General features: G+C 42.5%; 1 protein-coding gene across 3 annotated transcripts in view; it reads right to left on the bottom strand.

The window, feature by feature from the left end:
* The window catches only part of LOC140739725 (one cut domain family member 2-like), a 142,898-nt gene that overhangs the window by 52,594 nt on the left and 74,454 nt on the right, over nt 1–15,850 (bottom strand). For 2 of the 3 annotated variants that reach the window (XM_073068183.1, XM_073068184.1), the window contains exon 2: nt 9,442–9,511. The exons of the other annotated variant lie outside the window; for it this stretch is intronic. In XM_073068183.1, coding sequence (XP_072924284.1) covers nt 9,442–9,511 — 70 coding nt within the window. The remainder of the gene's footprint in view (nt 1–9,441; nt 9,512–15,850) is intronic. 3 annotated transcript variants of the gene reach the window in all.

The following is a 15,850-nucleotide window of genomic DNA, read 5'->3' as shown; positions in this document are numbered from 1 at the left end:
ATTCAAAATAAAACAAGAACAGAACAATGTTGTATTTTACTTTGCTGAGATTAATTGGTAAACAGGTCCTCTCAGGAGAGTTCTGTGATCTTTCAGCTCAGTGACAGCTATAATTGATCTCTGGCTGCCGCACTGCCAGATTATTTACAAAAAATGTATTTTTAAAGCTTTACAAATGATCTTGACTCTCAGAGATACTGCCATGATCAAAACAAATCACACGAACACACAGGCTATTCCATTTAAGAGTATAGCTGTTGTTTATATCCCAATTGATTATGCAGATTAAAGAATGTGGGATCATTTTCTCTGAATGCATCTGTTTCCTCAGTCGGGGAACCATTTCAATGTCTGGTTTCTGTCTCTGCAACAAACAAAATGGCTGACTAATCATCCTACCTTTGTTACTGCAATACAAGACCAAAAGACCAAGGAGCAGAATAAGGTCATTTGGCCCATCAAGTTTGCTCTGCTATTTCATCATGGCTGATTAATTATCCCTCTCAACCCCATTTCTCCTGCCTTCTTCCTATATCCTTTCATACCATGACTAACCAAGAACCTTTCAACCCCTGTCTTACATGTACCCAATGACTTAGCATTTGTAAGGAATTCCACAGATTCCCCATGCTATGGTGAAAGAAGTTCCTCTTCATCTTTGTTCTAAATGGATGTCCTTCTATTCTGAGGCCATGCCCCCTTATGCCAGACTCCCCCACTACAGGAAACATCCCCTCCACATCCACTCTATCCAGACCTTTCAATATTCGATAGGTTTCAATGAGGTCCCCCCCAACCCTCCATCCTTCTAAACTCCAGCAAGTACAGACCCAGAGCCATCAAATGCTCCTTATGTGTTAATCCTTTCAATTCTTAGTTCCTTGCACGTTAGGGAGATCAAAGGAACCAACAGGAAGGGTGAGAGCTTGAGTTTGCTTTCAGATTGGGGTTTTTGTGAGCTTTCGTCAGGGTGTTTCCAGGAATGAATCTGATCAACCGTTCTAGTTGCCCCCACCCCCTATATCTATTACTTCAGTCAGTGCACTGCACTGTAAACACTTCAAAACATGCTCTTATAGTACTGTTTACATTGTAAATACAGTATACAATTGTTTTTATATATTTATGCTCATTTTATTTCATATAAGTCAATTAATTTCTAGTATTATTTTTATATAGATCTTTATTATTTAAAATTTGTAAGTATTGAGTTTTTTTTGCATGTCACACCAACACACCGCAGCAAATTCCTAATGCTTGTACCATCATTGTATATGGCGAGTAAAGTTGATCCTTGATCCAAACATAACCCTCGTTTCCTTTTCTAAACAGTAAACTGGAAAGGATCCAGTTCAAGATGGCATTGGATAGGGATCTGCTTCACTTGGTCGAAGAATCATCAATAAGACCATTAGACAGAGGAGCAGAATTAGACTATTCGGCACATCGGGCCTGCTCAACCATTTCATCATAGCTGATCCATTTCCCTCTCAGCCCCAATCTCCTGTCTTCTCCCTGGAAACCTTCATGCCCTGACTAATCAAGAATCTATAAATCTCTGCCTTAAATATACCCAATGACCTGGCTTCCACAGCTGCCTGTGGCAAAAAATTCCACAGACTCACTACTCTCTGGCTGAAGAAATTCCTCCTCATCTCCATTCTAAATGGTCATCGCTCTATTCTGAGGCTATGTCCCCTGGTCTTAGATGCCCTCAACACTGGAAATATCCTCTCCATATCCACTCTATCAAGGCCTTTCAACACTTGATAGGTTTCAATGAGATCTCCCCTCATTCCTCTGAATTCCAGTGAGTGGAGGCTCAGAGCAATCAGACGCTGCTCATATGACAAGCCTTTCAATCCCGGAATTATTTTCCTTTGAACCCTCTCCAACGTCAGCACATATTTTCTTTGATAAGGGGCCCAAAACTGCCCACAACACTCCGGATATGGATGTGCCTGCTGGTAGTTTATCCTGGCCAAAATCAAGACTTCCTCTTTGAAAATGAATGAATATTCAGATTCAATTAAATTCATCTGCAGCATGCTACCACCCACACTGGACCCCCTACAATTCTCCTACCGACACAACCGATCAACAGATGATGCAATAGCCAGAGCTCTACACGCCGTCCTTACACATCTGGAGAAGAAGGATGCTTGTGTGAGAATGCTGTTCTTGGACTATAATTCAGCATTCAACATCATAATTCTCTCCAGGCTCGACAAGAAGCTCAGGGACCTCCGCCTTCACCTTGCCTTGTGTAGCTAGATCCTGGACTTCCTGTCAGATCACCGGCAGGTGGTAAGAGTGGGCTCCCTCACCTCTGCCCCTCTGACCCTCAACACAGGAGCTCCTCAGGGCTGTGTACTAAGCCCTCTCCTTTACTCTCTGTATATCCATGACTGTGTCGCCACCCACAGCTCCAATCTGCTAATTAAATTTGCTGAAGTTGCCTCACTGATTGGCCTAATCTCAAATAATAGTGAGGCAGCCTACGGAGAAGAAGTCATCACCTTGACACCGTGATGTCAAGAAAACAACCTCTCCCTCAATGTCGCAAAAACAAAGGAGCTGGTTGTGGACTGCAGGAGGAATGGAGACAGACTCACCCCTATTGACATCAATGGATCTGGGGTTGAGAGGGTGAACAGCTTTAAGTTCCTCAGCATCCATATCACCAAGGATCTCATGTGGTCTGTACATACCGGCTCTGTGGCGAAAAATGCACAACAGCACCTCCATCACCTCAGACGGTGGAAGAAGTTTGGTGTGCAACTCCTAAGGACTTTCTATTGGGGCACAATTGAGAGCATCCTGATTGGCTGTATCACTGCCTGGTATGTGAACTGTTCTCCCCTCAATCGCAGGACTCTGTAGAGAGTGGTGTGGACAGCCCAGTACATCTATAGATGTGAACTTCCCACTATTCAGGACATTTACAAAGACAGGTGTGAAAAAGGGCCCATAGGATCATTGGGGACCCGAGTCACCCCAACCACAAACTGTTCCAACTGCTACCATCTGGGAAACAGTACCGCAGCATAAAAGCCAGAACCAACAGGCTCTGGGACAGCTTCTTCCACCAGGCCATCAGACTGATTAACTCACGCTGACACAACTGTATTTCTATGTTATATTGACTATCCTGTTGTGCATACTGTTTATTATAAATTACTATAAATTTCACATTGCTCATTTAGACGGAGACATAATGTAAAGATTTTTACTCCTCATGTATTTGAAGGATGTAAGTAATGTTAATTTAATTTGGAGGAACATCAGGTGACTTTTAAAATTAAACCAGCTTCTTCATTCTCTACATTGACTGCTAAAACATTAGATATTGTAACCTAACATCTGATCTTTGAATTTCTATTAATAGTTTGCGGAATCTGATTTGACAGAGTTACTGAGCCCGTTAGTGAGGCAACTACATTTTTTTGAGACCGATAAAAGACAAAAATGCATTGACATGCTGGATTAATAATTTCAGCCCATGGATTAGTGTTTGTGAACTTGGGCATTTATTCAAGAATCAGCTTTATTCACCATATACAGTACTGTGCAAAAATCTTAGGTACGTATATATAGCTATGATGCCTAAGATTTTTGCACAGTAATGTAGTAATTTTATGTATCGCACTGTACTGCTGCTGTGGCAAAAAAACAAATTTCATGACATATGTGAGCGATGATAAACCTGACTCTGATCTGGGTCTCTATTGTGGACTGAGAGTGGGAAGGGGGCAGGGAGAAGGGAATCATGGTTGGGAAAAGGGGGAGGGAGTGGGAAGCACCAGAGAGACATTCTGTAATGATCAATAAACCAATTGTTTGGAATCACATGAGCTCACCCGGTGTCTCAGAGCTGGGTGCATCTGCACCCACGCCAGCCTTGCCCTGGCTCTCCTTCTCTGGCACCTGTCCCACACCCCTCCTGCGCCACTCCACCCTCGCCGTTCCCAACATCATTTGCTCCCGCCAGATTTACCAACTTGCTCACCACTCCGTTGCCAAATACAGTACCGTGCAAAAGTCTTAAGTACCCTCACTCTATATATATGTGCCTAAGACTTTTACACAGAACTGTACATTTACATGTATTAGAGATTTGATTGTAAAAATTAGATAAAAAATTACATAAAATATAATGTTCGATATAGTTAACGTTGTTAAATATAATGTCATCTATTGACTCATTGCAGTGATGGGGAAATAGATAAAGGGGCGGTAGTGGGGAAAGTGATATCTTTGTCACATGTACATCGAAGCATACAGTGAAATGTGTCATGTTGCGTCAAATCAAATCAACGAGGATTGTGCTGGTCAGACCACAACCATCACCATGCTTCTGGTACTAACACAGCAAGCCCACAACTTACTCACTCTAAGTCATACATCTTTGGAATGTTGAGGGAGACTGGAGCACCCGGGGAAAACCACCCCATCCCAAGGAGAATGTGCAAGATTCCTTCCAGACAGCGGCGGGGATGAACCTGGGTCACTGGGTCCCAGCCTATAGGCAGAGGTTCTGAACCAATGAAACTCCAGGGTAGGTTTCCTGAACCAGCAGGAGGGAGGAGGTGGTAATATTGAGATTGAGGTTTGGGCACACAGGGTTAAATAGTATGTTGTTTTAATGAAGAAACACATTAATGGGAGTTGTGAGTATTGTAATCAACAAGAGATGGTTGAGCATGTACTGGCGAGGTGCCCAAGATATGATTCTGGGATTGAAAAGCTTATCATATAAAGAGCACTTGTTGGCTCCGGGCCTCTACTCACTGAAACTCAGATGAATGAGGGGTGACATCATTTGAACCTATCGAATGTTGAAAAGCCTTGATGGAGTGAACGTGGAGAGGATGTTACCTATGGTGGGGGAGTCTAAGACTAGAGGGCACAGCCTTCAGAATACAGGGACATCCATTTAGAATGGAGATGAGGAGGAATTTCTTTAGCCAGAGAGTGGTGAATTTGTGGAATTTGTTGCCACAGTTGGCTGTGGGGGCTAGGCTACTGGGACAATTTAAGGTAGAAGTTGATAGGTTCAGGACGTGAAAATTTATGGGGAGAAGGCAGGAGATCAGGATTGAGAGGGAAATGGATCAGCCATGATGAAATGGCAGAGCTGATTTGATGGGCTGAATGGCCTATTTCTGCTTCTATATCTCATGGTCTGATGGTCTATATAATCAAGAGAGGGGGATGGATAATTTTAAAGTTAACACAGAATAAAATACAATTCAACATTAACAATATTTTGCAGAAAGAATCCACAGGATTATTGCTTTAAATATATAGTACAGTTCCTTAAGAATACAGGTCTTTTTCATAGAATTTGATAGAAATATAAATATATAGGACTTAGATATCCTGACCCCCACCACAAAAACCCTAGAAGAAGAAAAGGGTTTCTTGAGCTTGTGCTGGATGCCTGTTTGCAAGGTGCCAGTATATTCAAGTTATTGTCATCCACTGCTCCCTGCCTTTGTTCCCCTTTCACTTCTTCCTCTATCGCTCAAGCACCCCTACCTACCTCCAACAGGACTCTACTGCAGGGGTTCCCAACCTTTCTTATGCCATGGAGACTTACTGAGGAGTTCGTGGTCCTGAAATTGGGAACCCCTGCTCAAGTATTGGAAGAGAAATAAGAAAATAAGATGCATTTATTTAGCACCTTGAATAATTTCAGGCTGTCCTAGAGCACTTTACAACAAATGACATACTTATTTGCAGTTGTAGTGAAAAAAGAAATGTTAATTGTGGCCAGAGAGCTCCCGTGAATGGTGGAGTGATCATGGTCAGATAACCTTCCTGTGAGATGTTGACTGAGGGATTTACCGTATATTGAACAGGACACAGGGGAATCCCTCTTCAGTTTGTTTAAGGTCTTCCTGGAGATTCAAACAGGCTCTTAGTCGTACATTTACTCTAAAAGATGCAAATATATGCAGCATCAGAGAACAGAAGGTGACACGCCAGTGGTTATATTTCATTAGGAGTTTGAGGCAATTTGGTCTGCCACCACAGACTCTAGCAAGTTTCTACAGATATACTGAGGAGTGTATTCCCACTGGTTGCATCATAGTCTGGTGTAGAGGCCCCATTGTTCAGGATCGGAACAAGATGCCGTAAGTTGCAAACTCGGCAGCTCCATCATGGGCACCAGCCTCCCCAGCATCCAGGACATCTTCAAAAGGTGATACCTTAGAAAAGCAGCATCCATCATTTAGGACCCCCATCACCCAAGACACACCCTCTTCTCATTGCTACGAGACAACAAACGGGATTCTGCAGATGCTGGAAATCCACGGCAACACACACAAAATGCTGGAAGAACTCAGGTTTACAATGCTGTACTAAAAGAAAATCCAAAATTTTGCATGATTCGATGGTTTCTCTTCAATAGCAACACAGTTAGAATGCTGGAGGATCTCAGCAGATGAGGCAGAATCCATAGAGAGAATAAACAGTCGACGATTCAGGCCAAAACCCTCAGAGTCATCATGTGTGGGTTACTCTGAACTTCCAGCATCTGCAGAATCTTGTGTTTATGATTTCTCTTTGCTGGTTGCTATTAAAAACTGCAAGTGACAACCGATGGCCACAGCAAAAATTCTTAAGATGCCTTACAATAGAAAGTGCATTGCACAACCTCATCAAAGAGCTTTCTGACTGCTGATTGAGTTTTGAGGGTTCGTCAGTTTTGCATTGGGTAAAAGAATGGCTGTGAATTTTCATATAGTCAACAACACCGACAGCCATTTGTGAGAGATCAGTTCTAAATTTGTCAGCTGAAGATTAACTATTGGCCATGCCACTGAGGTGATCTCCCTTTGGACTGCAGTGAAAGTGTCTGTATGATTGTAGCATCTACCTATCTATTTATCTAACTTCCTATCTATCTTTTTTAACATCCTTTAATCTTTATTTATCATGATACAGTGCAGAACAGGCCCTTCTGGCCCTTTGATCCGTGCCATCCAGCAATCTCCTAATTTAATCCTGGCCTAATCATGGGACAACTTACAAGGACCAATTAACCTACCAACCGGTTGGTCTTTGGACTGTGGGAGGAAACCCACACTGTCGTGAGGAAAAAGTACAAACTCTTTATGGACCATTGCGGGAACTGAACCTAGTTTGCTGGTAACGTAAAGCATTGTACTAACCACTACCATGCCACCCCCATCTATACATCTGTCTATCAATATACCTATTTACCTATCTATCTATCTATCTATCTATCTATCTATCTATCTATCTATCTATTATCTCTGTATTGGTCATTGTTACTTCTAGTAATGTTTTATGTCATAGGGTCATAAACTCATAGAACACTACAGCACTGAAACAGGCCCTTTGGCCCATCCAGTCTGTGCTGAACATTAATCTGCCTAGTCCCACTGACCTGCACTGGGACCATAGCCCTCCATACCCCTCCTATCCATGTACCCATCCAAATTTCTCTTCAATTTTGAAATAGAACCCACACTCCCCCCCACCCCACCGTGCTGGCAACTCGCCATCTTCTGAGTGAAGAAGTTCCCCCTATGGTCCCCTTAAATATTTCACCTCTCACCCTTAGCCCATGACCTCTAGCTCCAGTCTCACCAACCTCAGTGGAAAATGAGTATTGTACTGTACTGCTGCCACAAAGCAACAAATTCCATGACATAGAGTACTGTGCAAAAGTCTCAGACACATATTTATATCGCTAGGGTGCTGTAGACTTTTCACAGTACTGGAGTAATTTTATGTATTGCACTTCACTGCTGCCACCAAAAGAAACAAACTTCGTGACATACGTGAGTGATGAGAAACCTGATTCTGATCTGGGTCTCTGTTGTGAACTGAGAGTGGGAAGGGGGCAGGGAGAGGGGAATCATCTGGGGAAGAGGGGAAGGGAGAGGGGAAAGAGTTGGAAGTGCCAGAGACATTCTGTAATGATCAATAAATCAGTTGTTTGGAATCAAATGACCTTGCCTTGTTTCTCAGGGCTGGGTGTGTCTGCTGGTGTGCCACCCATTGCCCCCTGGCAGCCCTTTCTGCCACCTGTCCCTCACCCCTCCCATGGCACTCTACCCTCGCCATTCCCAAAGTCCTTTGCTCCCGCCAGATTTACAAACTCGCTCTCCGCTCCACACTGGCATTACAGTACTGTGTAAAGGTCTCAGGCATTCTAGCTATAGTTTATATGCCTAGGCCATTTTCACAGTACTGCATTCCATGATAATAAACCTGATTCTGATTTTGATTTTGATTATCAGACGTAACCCGGGCTTTTACTCTGGCAGGTTCTCTTCTGGTAAACACGCTAACGCTGGAATACCAGATGCTATTATTGAAACAGGGAGTAGAGTGCTCAAGTGAGATAAACAGCAGGACATCCTACTGAAGCAGCCTTGTCAGCGAGATATAAACTTTGCATTTACAATGGAACAAACAGAGTGTGCCTCCCATTTAAATAGTGTCAGCAAATAATTAGCATACATCCTTTTCACAGTCATTTCACATGGAACTCAGTCCTCTGACGGAGCTTGAGTTGTTTAAAGGGCAATAGTATCCTCCTCAGATTACTGCTCAGTAACCCCGGAGGTTTTGAGGTTAATGGTAACTTATAATAAACCGCATTACCTGCTTGCACTCTTGGGCTCTCTACATCCTTCAGACTTAACTGAGGAAGACCTTGAACAGATTGACATTGTGTGCCAGCTTTACTGACGACTAGAACGTACAACTTAAGGTGTCGAAACAAGTTTGAAATTCTAAATTCTGTCAAAGAAATTGAATGTTAGAAGGTGGGATAGTATTGCAGGCCCTTCAGCCCACCCTATCATACCAATCTAGTGAACCTGGTAACTAAACTAATCCCTGCTGCCTACACAATGTCCATATCACTATGTTTCCTGCACATTCTTGTGCCTATCCGATAGCTTCTTAAATGCCTCCACCACCATCACAGGAGGCACATTCCGGGCACTTAAAGCCAATTCGCCATATTTTATATGTACAGAATAGGCCCCTCCACCCAGCAACCCTCCAGTTTAATCCTTGCTTCATCACGGGACAATTTACAATGACCAATTAACCTACCAGCTGGTACTTCTTTGGGTTTTGTGTGAGGAAACCGGAGCACCCGGAGGAAACCCACATGGTCACAGGGAGAATGTACAAAATCCTTGGAGACCGCAGTAGGAAATGAACCCAGGTCACCGGCGCTGTAAAGCGTGTGCTAACCACCACATCACCATGCTACCCAGGCAAGTGTATAATTAGTCTCTGGGAGAAAAAAAAATCAGCTATACACTTAATAGGAGTGTGCTTCATTTAAAAAAAAATGATTATACATGGATGAGCATTTTCAGTGTGGCGGCTACGAATGAAGGCATCTGTAAATACAATGTCTGTCAAATTCAGACTTGGCAGTACCTGAGGATGTGCTTTACAACACCAGTGGTAACTCCTGAAGACTTCCTTGCATTGCGAGGTCGTGTAGACACTGTGTGGGGAGGAGAAATTTCAGGTGACAGACGAAAAATAGGTGGAGCCCCAACAGTTCAAAGTTCAAAAATTTATTATCAAAGTACGTATATGTCACCATATACTACCCTGAGATTCATTTTCTTGCAGGCATTCACAGTAGAATAAAGAAATACAATAGAATCGATGAAAAACTACACCCAAACAAAGACTGACAAATAACCAATGTGCAAAAGAAGGTAAGTGTGTAAATTAAAAAAAACAAAAAATAATAACAACAAATTAAATAATTAAGTAAATAATACTGAGAACATGAGTTTTAGAATCCTTGAAATTGAGTCTGTAGGTTGTGGAATCAGTTTAGTGTTAAGGTGAGTGAGGTTATCTACATTGGTTTAGGACCCTGATGGTTGAAGGGTAATAACTGTTCCTTAACCTGGTGGTGTGGGTCCTGATGTAATGAGCTCTCCCAGCCTGTGTGGGGCACCAGAGAGCACTGGGCGCCAAGGTTTTTAGAGAACCTGAATTGGTTAATTGATGTTTAATGAGAGTGATTAATCGTTTAGAGTTCCTTGTGTTTTCTCAAGTGACCCGCTCTTTGTAACACTGCCTCCTGGTGATTTCTGTTTAAGTTTGTTAAGTTTATTTTGCCAGGCTCAGGGATTGCCTGTTACTTGTATTATTTAAACAGATGCCTGATTTGTGCTAATCGAGGGTCCTGGTTTGAGAATGTTACTCCTCATGGTGTCGCTTGGCCGAGCTACTGGCGTTCTTTTGGAATTATTATTATGAATAAACTCTGTTTCTACATCGGAGTCTGTCTTTGGTCTGCACTTGACAACAAAAATTGAAAAAGGTAAACAGAACTCGGATCCACGGCACCCACTACATCATGATGTGCCAGTTTCCAACCGCCTAAATTCGAGGAAAAGATTTGCTACGGTGGAGGAATTACTGCACGGAACATCCCCCCCCCCCCCCACCCCCCAAACATACAGGATTAACTTCTGGCAACAAACAGAAGCCAGAACTCCACCGAACAATACAGTGCAAGACCCCACAGAAATGTTGCCAGACTGGGCACTGCTTGACAGACGGAAGTGGTGCACTCTCAACAGAGCGAGAGCGGGAGTTTGTAGGACGGGAGACAATATGATGAAGTGGGGTTTAAAGACTAGCGAATCCTGTGAGTGTGGCGAAAGGGTGCAGAACATTGAACACGCTCTGCACAACTGCCCACTCTCACCTGATTTAGCTGACACTGACCTGCTCAACATCAACCAAACAACACTACAGTGGCTGGCTGTCTGGCGTGACAAGCTATGATGATGATAGCTTGACTTCCGATGTTGCCAGCGCACATCGTAGCACCTAAGGCAGCCGTACCTCCTTCACAATGGCTGCAGCGAGAAGAGAGCGTGGCCTGGATGGTGGGGGTCCTTGGTAACGGATGCTGCTTTCCTGTGACAGCACTCCTTGTAGATGCGCCCTACGGTGGGGAGAGATTTCCCTATCGCTTTCAGAGAGCTCGGTTACTGCTCTGTTATTTGAAGTACTCTGGGTAAATACACAATGTACTACCAAGCAGGAATGAACTAGAATGCATGCATTTATTGTGAACTTAAAAGACCAAGGATTATTCTGATTGAAATTGAAACCAAGAGTGAACCAAGGAGACTGGATCAGTGAGAACCCAGAGCTGCTGATGTGAAGGTTATGACACTCAGCTTTGGTGGATTATTTCTTGATAAAATATTCATTCACCTTCCACTGGTGTTCCTTGTACTGAAGGCTTTAAACCAAGCTTAAGGACACGTTCTGTCCTGCTGCTATAAAACTTTTGAAAGCATCTCTTTTATAATAAAGAATATTTGATCTCACAATCTACCTTGCACCTTTTTTTTTGGTTAACTTGCACTACATTAGCACTGTAATTGTAACACTACACTCGGTGGCCACTTTATTAGGTACACCCCTATACCGGCTCATTAATGCAAATATCCAATTAGCCAATCACGTGTCAGCAACTCAATGCATAAAAGCATGCAGACATGGTCAAGAGATTCAGTTGTTGTTCAGACCAAAGATCAGAAAGAGGAAGAAATGTGATCTAAGTGATTTTGACTGTGGAATGATTGTTGGTGTCAGACTGGGTGGTTTGAGTATCTCAGAAACTGCTGATCTCCTGGGGTTTTCACACACGACAGTCTCTAGAGTTTACAGAGAATGTGTGAAAATCAAAAATACGTTCAGTGAGTGACTGTTCTGTAGGTGAAAACACCTTGTTAATGAGAGAGGTCAGAGGAGACTAGCCAGACTGATCTAAGCTGATGGAAGTCAACAGTAACTCAAAGAACCACGCGTTACAACAGAGGTTTGCGGAAGAGTATCCCTGAACACACAACACATCAAACCTTGGGCAGCAGGAGACCACAATGTATATGCTGCATTCTGTTATTCTTTTCCTTTTGTATAACCACTAATTATGTAAGGAATGATCTGTCTGTATGGCATGGAAACAAAGCTTTTCACTGTATTTCAGTACTTGTGACAATAATAGAGCATTACGACCACACTGGACAACAATTTTTTTCAAAAGTTTTCCTTCCTCAGAACACAAATAAAATTTCAGACTACTTGTATCATGTACGAGTCCCAGTTCTGAAGAAGAGTCTCGTCCCAAAACATTCTCTGTTTGCTCTTTTCCATAGATACTGCCTGGCCTGCTGTGTTCCTCCGGCATTTTGTGTGTGTATCATGTAAGAATTTGGAGAAACAAGAAATTAACTTTTATTGAATATGATGCATTTAATTGCATAACAGTGCTAATGCTTTGCAATAGTTCAATAAAACTAAAAATGCTTTGTTCATGCCTTTTATTTGTACTCCGTGTCTAAGGCTTCTCATTTAAGTGTCCAACAATAATCAGCCTACATTGATGGATTCCAGTTGCCCAAACAGCAATTCTTCATGACCACAAAGTCCTGGTGAAACTTTTCACCATGCTTGTCACTCCCCGCGCTAAGATTTGCAGGGAAGAAGTCTAAATGGGAATGCAGAAAGTGAATCTTTAGTGACATGTTGCACATGTAAGCTTGAAGCATGTTGTCAACCAGCTACACCTAGGTTGGTGCTCTGTAGTTGCAAAGAAAATTTTCAACAACATCCTTGAAAATGTTCAATGTGATTTTCTCTGGTCCCACTAAAGTTCTTCGAATTGCCAGTCATTGATGATCTGTTTGATTTGTGGATCAACCGCTTTCCTTAATTTTGGCACCAGTTACTCTGACTTGAAATAACAAATGGAGGAGATTTCAAAAACATGGTGCCTGATTGGGAAACTTCATGGTGACTTTCATGATCAGCAGCCCAAAATCCATAAGATACATCCAAAAGTATTCAGGAAGCAAAATCTTTGTTCTTCAGTGCTACCAATCACCAAATGTCAAGTACCACTATATTCATCCATTAGCTCATTCTACCTCACAAATGCTGTCCAGTTTCCAAGATGAGCCAAGTTGGGAGAGAATTCTTAGTTGACTGCATATCAGACTGATTTTAATTAGGCCAACATTGAATGCAGAACTAACAACGTTCTAGTATCTGCAGTTTTATTTGTTTGCCCTTGACAAAAAAAAATAAAGTTTCTTGTGCTAGTGATATTTTTTATTTAGAGCTGCAGCACAGTAACATCCCACTGTATGGCAGATGAGGATTCCATGTGGATAGCTTGAATATTCCTTATGTGCTTTCTAAGTGCAGATTTCTGTTCCGTCATCAGCAAGAATGTCTATCTCTACATAGCAGAATCTGTCATGTTCCTCACATCCAACCTGAAAGGTTGACTTTTGCTGAGGGATGACTGTTGAGGCAAAGTTTTGTGAACCTCCCCTTATGTCATCACCCTGACACAGCGGTGTCAAGAAAACAACCTCTCCCTCAATGTCGCAAAAACAAAGGAGCTGGTTGTGGACTATAGGAGGAATGGAGACAGGCTAGCCCCTATTGATAGCAATGGATCTGGGGTTGAGAGGGTGAAAAATAGCTTTAAGTTCCTCAGCATACACATAATCGAGAATCTCACGTGGTCTGTACGTACCGGCTGTGTGGTGAAAAGGGCAAAATAGCACCTCTTTCACCTCAGACGGTTGAAGAAGTTCGGCATGAGTCCCCAAATCCTAAGGACTTTCTACAGGGGCACAATTGAGAGCATCCTGACTGGCTGCATCACTGCCTGGTATGGGAACTGTACTTCCCTCAGTCGCAGGATTCTGCAGAGAGAGGCGTGGATGTAAACTTCCCACTATTCAGGACGTTTACAAAGACAGTTGTGTAAAAAGAGCCTGAAGGATCATTGGAGACCTGAGTCATCCCAACCACAAACTGTTCCAGCTTCTACCATCCAGGAAATGGTCCCACAGCATAAAAGCCAGGACCAACAGGCTCTGGGACAGCTTCTTCCACCAGGCCATCGGACTGATTAATTCACACTCATACAATTGTATTTCTATGTTATACTGACTGTCCTGTTGTACATACTATTTATTACAAATTACTATAAATTGCACATTGCACATTCAGACGGAGATGTAACATAAAGATTTTTACTCCTCATGTACGTGAAGGATGTAAGAAATAAAGTCAATTCAATTCAATTCCATTCATATGAAGTCATCACCATGACAGGCAAGTATTCCAATCTCATGATATTTCGAATCTTGCCAGTAAAAATCAGCTGGATCCACTTGTGACATTATTCCATCTCTTTTCAACATTATTTTCTTGATCTTTTGATACCGGTAGGATGATGCATCACAAACACAAGAACATCTGCAGATGCTGGAAATCCAGAGCCACACACACAAAACGCTGGAGGAACTCAGCAGGTCAGGCAGCAATATGGAAATGCGTAAACAGTCGACATTTCGGACAAAGAGAAGGGCCAAGGACCCACATAATCAGGTTCAAGAACAGCTACTTCCCTTCAACCATTCTGTTCTTGAACCAACCAGCACAACCTTGATCAATTTAACAACACGATGGCCATTTTGGCCATTTTGCGCTATTATGAATAGATTTATTTTCTTGTGTTCCTTTTGCAAAAACTATGTATAATTTAAATCAATTTATGTTTTTCGTGTGAATGCTGACTGTATGGTGCTAAATGACTGTGAAATTCCTGCAAATAGGTTTTTCATTATAGCTGTGCATGCATGTGCTTGTGCAGATGACAATAAACTCAACTCTGACTTTTAAATGAAATTGAACCCTTCTGGACCATTTTCCATTGAGATATGTTTAGTGATATTTTAAAACCTCTGTATTATTTCAGAGATAATGGTAAAATAGAAAAGTAATGATATGGAGATAGGTTGCGCCAATGGGATTGAGTGACAAGGTTTTATTGATAACGTATTTGTAATGTTCTAATATCTCACTTGCTGTGTTACTAAAACAACTGCTGAGTGTACATTATTAACATTCACTGTATCAATCGATTAGTTTATCCAATTTGTTATTTTGGGTGACAGGGTGGAGGTACGTCTCTACCAAAGGAGGTGTAAGGCACTCCTTCCCTCCACTAGCCAGCGGGTCACCCTTGGGCAAGGTGTAGCACCTGCTTAGCACCCTGATCAGGATCACGTGAAGCCATGGGAGCAGGTGGTGGATGGTCGATTGAGCAGCCGGTGCACATCACAAGTCCTGGTTATGTGACCGCTGACGCCAGGCAGACAGTCTCTGAAGATTATTGATAATGGCCATGGTCACCCGTCATGTAAAGACACTGCCCTGAAGAAGGCAATACTGAACCACTTCTGTAGAAAGGTTTGTCAAGAACAAGATGTGACCATGATTGCCTAGGTCATGATGATGATGGTGTTGATGATGACGATGATGAATTATTTATAGGTCTCTTTTAATCGGTTGATAAGAACTGATGTTCTTGAATTCATGACCATGGCTGGTTGAGAAATGAAACCTGGTAATAATTGGCTGCTGTAAGTCAGTCCCTAAAGGACGTTGTGGCTTTTGAAGATAATTTTTGTTTGTGTTCTTCCAGGTGAGATGGAGCACTAACATTTCCAGAATTTCATTCATTTGTTAAGTGTCATGCTCTCTGACACAGACAGTCATGGTCTTTCCATTTTAATTTTTTCTTCTGGGCGGTGTTTTCACAAGACGGGTGGCCCCAGTCATTATCAATACTCTTCAGAGATTGTCTGCTTGGTGTCAGTTGTCGCATAACCAGGACTTGTGAGTTGCACCACCTGCTGCCATGGCTTCACGTGACACTGATCGGTGGGGGGTGGGGGGATAATCAGGTGCTGCACCTTACCCAAGGGTGACCTGCAGGCTA

This window comes from Hemitrygon akajei, chromosome 16 (genome assembly GCF_048418815.1).
Source record: "Hemitrygon akajei chromosome 16, sHemAka1.3, whole genome shotgun sequence".
NCBI lineage: Eukaryota > Metazoa > Chordata > Chondrichthyes > Myliobatiformes > Dasyatidae > Hemitrygon > Hemitrygon akajei.
This window is presented reverse-complemented; position numbering and strand designations above follow the sequence as displayed.